Source organism: Mus pahari, chromosome 10, assembly GCF_900095145.1.
Source record: "Mus pahari chromosome 10, PAHARI_EIJ_v1.1, whole genome shotgun sequence".
NCBI lineage: Eukaryota > Metazoa > Chordata > Mammalia > Rodentia > Muridae > Mus > Mus pahari.
Genome location: NC_034599.1, coordinates 16,266,593 through 16,274,766, shown reverse-complemented (window position 1 = coordinate 16,274,766; position 8,174 = coordinate 16,266,593). Strand labels below are relative to the sequence as shown.

General features: G+C 50.3%; 1 protein-coding gene across 2 annotated transcripts in view; it reads left to right on the top strand.

Moving 5' to 3' along the window:
- Positions 1-372: 372 nt before the first annotated feature.
- Dnmt1 (DNA methyltransferase 1) overlaps positions 373-8,174 on the top strand; it is a 46,505-nt gene continuing 38,703 nt past the window's right edge. For both annotated transcript variants that reach the window (XM_021206211.2, XM_021206210.2), the window contains exon 1: positions 373-637. In XM_021206211.2, coding sequence (XP_021061870.1) covers positions 399-637 — 239 coding nt within the window. In that variant the 5' untranslated portion in view covers positions 373-398. The remainder of the gene's footprint in view (positions 638-8,174) is intronic.

Genomic DNA, 8,174 nt, shown 5'->3' with positions numbered 1-8,174 from the left:
TTTTTCCTTTTTCAAAAGATTTTGTTTTTAGACCAGGCTCAACCCAGAGATCCTCTCGCTTTTGCCTTCAGAGTGCTGGAATCAAACGCATGCATGCCGCAGCCTCTGCCAGACTCACAAGATTTTTTTTTAAAGTTGTGTTTGTGCATGTGAGTGCAATGCCCATAGAGGCCAGAAGAGGGCGTAGGACCCCCCACCCCTTGGAAGTGGAATTACAGGGGCTTGGAGTGGCTGGATGCGGGTGCTGGCAAGCAAAGCAGGGTTGTCCTCGGCAAGGGCAGCACTACCTGCTCTCAAGTGCCGAGCCACCTCTTCAGGCAAGGGGGAGGTGGGTGGCGCCAGTCTCCGCACGGACGAGCCCACTACAGCCAGGAGGTGCGGGTGCCTCGGCTGCGCGCATGCGCACTCCCTCCGGGCACAGCATGGTCTTCCCCCACTCTCTTGCCCTATGTGGTACACGCTGCTTCCGCTTGCGCCGCCCCCTCCCAATTGGTTTCCGCGCGCGCGAAAAAGCCGGGGTCTCGTTCAGAGCTGTCCTGTCGTCTGCAACCTGCAAGATGCCAGCACGAACAGCTCCAGCCCGAGTGCCTGCGCTTGCCTCCCCGGCAGGCTCGCTCCCCGACCATGTCCGCAGGCGGTAGGTGCCACGCAGGGTGGGGGTGAGGGGTGGGACCGATGCCGAGGCATTTATTGGGGTATCTCCGGCTGGCCCTGCGGCCGCTGACAGCCAGGGCGCGCATGCGCGGGGCAGCGTTTGGCGCGGGCTGTGCTTCCTGTCGCGCGTGCCCCTAGCTGTTGGCGCCAAAATGGGTGGGGGCCGGGGTGCTGGCAGGCCCATTGACTGGGAGCTTGAGGGAGGAAGGGGATCAGACCTCTGGAATAGAACGAGCTTGGGGACACCCTCAGGGGTTCCCCTCTCCGGTCAGCCAGGCCCCTGGGTGTGCAGGAAGTGCCCCTCTCCCGGCCTGTGGACACCCAGAAGCCCCCACCCCGCTCCAGCCTCCACTTCCGGTGCCCTGCAGATCCCGCCGCGCCCACCCGAGGGTCCCTCCGCCGGGCCCCCGGAGGCCTGGTTCCTCCTTCCCAGCCCCGCTGTCAAGTCCTAGGGCCATTTTTCTCTCTCATCGGGCCGGGCCTCGTGGGTTTTTGTTTTGTTTTCATCCTAACGTGAAGGCGCTCCTGCGATCCTGGAGCTATCAAAGAGACTCTGCCTGGAAAAAGCTGGTGCTGCCGAATGGGCCCTCCACTTTGGCAGTGGCATAACTGTGTCCCGAGATTCCCCAGAGCAATCGAGGAAACCTTTAACTTCATCCAAAGTGTTTATCAGGGAGAAGGAAAGATGAATGGTAGTGAGATGTCTCGCCCCCGCCCTGTTATTTTAGCCCCTGTAAACCAGTTCTTTCTGTCCTGGCGCCATCGAGGAAGCTTTTTACATTGTCCAGTGTTTATTTCGAGGAGTGAGGGATGGCAGGTAAAGTCCCCCATTTCAGTGCATATGAACCCCTCCCCCACCAAGCAATTAAGGAAGCTCTTCTGCTTCCAATGTTGTGTCACTGGAAACGAGGGACCTGGGTAATGGGCCTTCCACTAGTACCTTCCATGCCTCCATGGGGACGGCTGTGTGCAAGGATTGGCGGGAACACTGGAAGGGCATGGCAGTCAGTTCATTCCTGAAAGCTTGTCCCGCGTGTCATTGAGCATTAGTCATAGGTGCCCTGCTAGTGCTGGACATACCCCAACCTGATTATGAGTCTGCTTTTCCTGTCCCAGGGGTTAGTTTACTGGGGTGATGCCAGGCGGATTCCCGTTTGAGCTTTGGGGGATAAAGTGGGAGAAGTGGCTGAATTCCCCTTGTCGAACACCCCTACCCCAGCTGGCCCCCAGGGTTGGACTTGAAGCTCTGTGGATGTGTTCTACCACTGAGCTACACCTCCAGCCCTTTCACTTGTTTTGGAGACTGGCATGGAATTCTCTGTCTTCCTGCCTGTGTCTCCTCAGTGCTGCGATTACTGACATGTGCCATCATGATGGTTTGGGTTAGGTTTTTGAATGCTTGTTTTTGATTGTATAGGCATAAAAATCCGAAGCCTTTGTGACACACCTCAACAGATTTCTTTCAAAATTTACCTCCAAAAATACATACAAGTATTTTTTTTCTTTTTTTTTTTTTTTTTTAAGTTAGACAGTCTGTAACCTGCCTTTCTGTCTTGTCCTTCCTGTCCTCTGGTTGGTTTGTCTACCTGTGTGTGCTTTGTTTTCCTTTCCAGGAAGGGATTCCTGTAGGCCAAGCAGGCTAGCCTCCAGCTGGCTGTCTAACCCAGGCTAACTTTGATCTTCTGTATCTACGCAAGTGCTGGGATTACAGGAATGTGACACTGTGCCTGGCTTAGCTTTCCTTAATTTAGAAAAACTTACTAGCAAAATATCTATAGTATGAGATTTGAGAGGTACCTGCATTGGGGAGCATAGTCCAGGAGCTGAGTTAGGCCTTGTGGCAGCTTCCGTCCATGCTGCTCTTCTGTATTTAAATGGCAGTTTGTTTAGATAGAAGTGTTCGTAGTTCCTCTGGATATATAAAATAGTATTTTCAACATTTGGATTTTAATTTAGTGTGTATGTGGGTATATGCTACTGCTTGTGTGGCAGTCAGGTCCCCTTGCAGGAACTGGCCTTTCCACGAGATTCTGGGCATGGGGACTCAGATCATCAGGCTTGGTAGCATTCCTCTTGTCTGCTGAATTATCTCGCCAGCCCCAGGCTGACAGTTTCTTTGAAATATAGTAAACCTTGTGTCTTTCAAAAATCAGATCATGCTTTTTAGTGAGACGTGGTAGCCACGGCCTGTAACATCAGCCTTTGGGAGACAGGAGCAGGAGGGTTACAGGTTAGGATTCAACGAAGGCCTCATTTCAGACATCCACACCTTGCACGGTGAGGGATTCTTTTCCTGAGCAGGGGCGTCCTTTCCATAGTTGAGATTCCTTGGTTAGCCAGGGTTTCTAGTTTCTTTCAGTTTTTTTTTTTTAAATTAAAACTTGTTCTCAAGGCACGGTTTCTGTGTAGTTCATCTGGTCTTGATCTTGCCATTCTTGTGCCTCTTGGTAATGCGTGTTACATGCCTGGCTTGCTCTTTACTTATTTTTTGTTAAACCTGTGTATAAATGGTGTATGTGATATACATACATACACATATATGTGCATATACACATACACGAAGGTGGTGTTAAGGGACAGCTTTTTAATTTTCTGTGTGTGTGTACCACAGTGACATATACACATCTTCGTGGCAGTGACATACACATCTTCGTGGCAGTTAGAGGCCTTTGTGGTGTTTATTACTTTCTCCTACCTTTGTGTGGACTTGAGATCAAACTGAGGTGTCAGGAATGTGTAACAAGTGCCCATCTCACCAAGCCATGGTTAACTACGTTTATTTATTTGTGTCTGTACAGTGTATGTATGGAGTCAGAAAATATCTTTCTGGAGTCAGTTCTTAGGGGTCCTGGAGATGGATCTCGGGTCATCTGACATGGCACTTTGTCTATGGAGCCATTTCATCTGACTCTAAACATTTTTTTAATTTCATTTTGAGACAGGGTCTTACTATGTAGCCTCAGCTAGCCTAGAACTCTGTGTAGACCAGGTTGCCCTTGAACTCAGATATCCTGGGCTTAGAGGCATGTGCCATCATGGCCAGCTTAAAAAGTTTATTTATTTTTTAAATTACATTTGAACTTTTTGGAATTGGTTTCTTGCCTTCTACCTTACACTGAGGGGCTGGTGGAGTGAGGTGGGTTGATTATTTGTGTAGGTGCTTTGCTGTGAGTGTATCTGTGCACCTCATGTGTGTCTGGTGCCCACAGAGGCTAGAAGAGGGCATTGGATCCCTGGAAATGGATTTTCACTTTCAACCTCACTTGCTTTTTGGGTTTTGTTTGAGACAAGGTTTCACTATAGAACCCCAGCTGTTCTAGAATCTGATAATGTAAACTAGGCTGGCCCCCTGGAGCTAACAAGCCTACCTCCTACACGTGCCTCTGAGTAGGGAGGGGACTGATAACTTTTGCTTTGAGACCATTTGCTCATTCAGTTAGTCGCCTGGCCAGCAAGCTCAGGGGACCTTTCTAAGGTCCATGCCTGTCTGAGTTTTGAGATCCAAACTCCTGTCCTTGTGCTTGTGTGACAGTCACTTCACTGACCCCCGCAGTCCTTTTCTGATGGAGGTTTTCAGACAGTTGGGTAGCCAGGGCTGGCCTCACGTTTCCTGTGTAGCTTAAGAGGACATGAACTCCCCATCCTCCTGCCTCCACTTGAGGCGCTGGCATCCGTGCTCGCAGGCACATTGGTTTCTGTGGAGCCTCAGCTGTGCTAGGCAGTTGCTGACACTCTCCCTTCTATGCATTTAGGATCACTCCGCAGAAGGATAATACAGCCTGGCTTAACTCATTAGGAAGCGGGGCGAGTTCTGTGACTTCAACTTTATTTTTGCTGTGCTAAAGTTGATCCCAGGCCTGTGTGTATGTGTGTGTGTGTGTTAGCTCTCGGGTGGGGGTTACCTCTCTCAGCTGCAGATCCTATGCTGTCCCTTACTGCTGTGTGGTTGTCATCTTAATCTTGGTGCCCTGTCCATGTCCATTTATTTATTTAAAGATTTATTTAAAGATTTATTTATTATATGTAAGTACACTGTAGCTGTCTTCAGACACACCAGAAGAGGGCACCAGATCTCATTGTGGGTGGTTGTGAGCCACCATGTGGTTGCTGGGATTTGAACTCAGGACCTTTGGAAGAGCAGTCAGTGCTCTTACCCATTGAGCCATCTCGCCAGCCCCTCATTTTTTTTTTTTTCTTTTTAATCTGTGTGTGTGTCATGTGCATGCATGTGCCCATAGAGACCACAGGAAGGGGGCGGATCCCTTGGAGCTGGAGTTACATGGGGAGAGGGCTGCTGTAAGCTGCCTGTCCCAGGTGCAGAGCCATGCGTGCTGATAGCCACCAAGCCGTCTCTCCAGGACTCCCATCCATTCTGGGGGGTTACTGGGGTTAGAACTCAGGGCAGCTATTTTACCACTCAGTGTGCTATCTGAAAAATGGGGCTGGGACTGACTGCTCCTCGGGGTTCTGTAGGCCAGCTGAACTCACGGTAGTAGGTTAGGTCTCCTGGGCCATCTCAGCAGCGAGCAGGGAGCGTCTACAATATATTCAGGTATGCTTGTGGTAGGTTGTTGGATTTTATTTCAAGCTTGCTTGTAGAACGATCTAGGCTTGTTCTTTCTGCAGTTTGCCTAGGTGTTTTGTGTGCCAGGTCTCAAGTCACTCTTCTGTTTTTAAACTGGGTCTTTGTAGCCCAGGCTAGCTTTTAACGCTCCGACCTGCTGCCTCAGCCCTCTGCGTGCTGCTGGGGTTGCCGGCATGAGCTGCCAAGCCTGGGTTAGCTTGTAGATCTTTCTTGGAGGTTGAGGTGACTTTCCGTCTATCTTCTCCGTGTGGCTGTGGTGCTGGGGCTCTCAGACATGCCAGGTAGGTGCTGTGCCTCTGAGCCACACTCTGGGACAGACACTACTGTTGTCTTGCTATCGTTCTGTAGGTCAGGAATTGAGGAGTGGGATGGGTAGAGAGGAAACCGAGATGCTCCTGGGCTGGATCCCTTCTGGAAACGTGCAGGGAGTGTGTCCTCCTGGGGAGCTGACTTCTAGTTTCTTGCTGTTTTTGTTTTTCATGGCAGGGTTTCTATGCGCAGCCCTGGCTGAGAATGTAGACCAGGCTGGCCTTGAACTCGGCTCACCTGCTACTTGCCTCTGCCTCCCAAGTGCTGGGAACAAGGCATGTGCCACCGTGCTTGGCCCTCATTTCTTTTTTGTAATTTCAAGGCAGGGTCTAGTTGTATACTTCCAGGTGACCGGGTGATCTTGAACTTGGCTTCCCTCCTGCAGCCTTGAGTCTGTGCCGGGTGTGTTATTACATCTGCATAGGTATGCCTGTGTATGAGTGCAGCTGTGCTCCTCAACAGGCATATAGACATCTGAGGGCTATCCTAACTTATTTTTTATTAAAAAATTGTAGTTACTACACTGGGAGGGGGGTACCAGTGGTATGTGTGAAGGTCAGAGGTCAGATTGTTGGCATTGACACACTTTCATCTTTGTGTGGATTTTGGGGATCAAATTTAAGTTTCAGGACTTGTACAGTAAACTCTTAATGACTGAACCATCTCACCCTCCCCCCCCACTTAGTACATTTATTAGTATATTTAGTGTGTGCGTGTGCATGTGTTGCCAGGCCAGAGGTCACTGTTGGTTGTCTTCCAAAATTATCTCCATTTTATTTTTTTGAGATCTTTCTCACATGTGCTGGAGAGATGGCTCAGCGGTTAAGAGAACTGCCTTCTCTTCCAGAGGTCCCAAGTTCAATTTCCAGCAACCACATGGTGGCTTATAACCATCTCTAATGAGATCTGGTGCTCTCTTCTGGCCTGCAGACATGCATGCTGTATACATAAATAATCTTTTTTTTAAACATCTTGTCGGTGAACCTAGCGCTCTTCTTTGGTCAGGCTGGCTAGCTATCGAGCCTAGGATAGATTTCTCCGTTTGCAGCTTTTACGTGGGCCCAGGATCCTCACTTGGGCCCTTGCTGAGTCATCTCCCATCCCTCTTCATCGTGGCTTGAGACTTGTTATGTAACGGAGGATGACCCGAGCCTCGTGATGTTCCTGCCTCGGCCTCTTGAGTGTTGGGTTGCGGGTGTGTGCCGCCCACCCTGTGTGGCTAAGGCCAAACCGAGTAGTCTCCAGCTTCTGAAACCATGTGACAGGATGACTCCTACCCCTGGGTCTTTGTTGCCACCACCTCCACTTTAGAGCCAGCCTCTTAGGCCAAGTCCCTGTCTCTGACCCTTCCTCCATGTTTTAGTACCTTTTGCAATGCAGCTAGAAGGCTCTGTGCTGATGGAGCGAAGTGATTAGGCCCATGCTGATTGTCCCTGATAAGCTTCCCATCTTTCATTCGAAAATGCTGGAATCTTAGTCACATCTGCAGAGTCGCTGTTGCCAAATAAGTTAGAGTCACGAGTCCTGGGGTTAGAGCAACAGCATCTTGTGAGAAGGGACGACATCATTTTGCTACCCAAGATATCTGATTCATCAGCCGGCCTCACCCCATCTGCCTAGTCAGAGGCAGGGGCCCCGGGTGCAGCTGGGTGGGAGAGTGCCTTTAGCCTATTCAAGGCCCTGACTTCCATCCCAGCAGCAGACAGAAAAGGCAGGGCTCTAGAACAGGCCCTGTTGTGCTGCCAAGTTGTGTTTCAGACCAGCATTTCTGGTTTAGGATGTTGAAATAACTTAACCTTTGCAATCTCTCTAGCTCATGTTTGTCAGACAAATTTTCCCTAAAAGTATGGCTCCGATGTTGTCTTTCCTCTCATGTGGTTCTTTTGATGGCCTTGCAACATGATGACTACTGAGCATCTCCCACAGTGGCTGGCCCCTCTCTGGACTTAACCTTTTCTGTCCAACACTGTTATGGCTGTTTTCGGGGTGTCTTAGAAGCAGCTTCCACCCTGGGGCTCTGCTGGGGAGGCTCCCTCTGCCTAGGTCACCCCTTCATGCTGTAGGGCTTGTTCCATCTCTAGGGAAGAGCTCAAGTGTTTTATGTTTTGTTGTTTTTCCTCTTGAGACAGGGTTTCTCTGGGTATCCCTGATTGTCCTAGAACTTCCTCTGTAGACCAGACTGGCCTTGAGTGAGCTCAGATCTGCCTGCCTCTGCCTCCTGAGTGCTGGGGTTAAAGGCACGTGCCACTGTGGCCCCGCTGAAGAGCTCAAGTTTTAACTGTTGTCGTCCTTAGATGTGTTGAGATTGGGTCTGCTGTGTGCGCGTACAGCATGTATGTGGAGGGTCAGGGCTGCAGTAGGAGGTCCTTCCCACCCCCTTTGGTCCACCCCCTTTGGTCAGGCTTGGTGGGAGGTGCCTTTGCCTAAACACTGGCCCCTGCCAGAACCCTACATTATCTTGAGATAGGATGGAGCCATACAATCCAGGCTGGTCTGGAACTTGCTATCCTCCTGCCTCTACCTCTTTTGAGTGTTGGCATTCCAGTGTGCAGCGCTGCTGCGCCTGGCTATGTTTGCCTACCTTTTCAAGGTTTATGTATAGTTTATCTGCCTTAGATGACTAGCT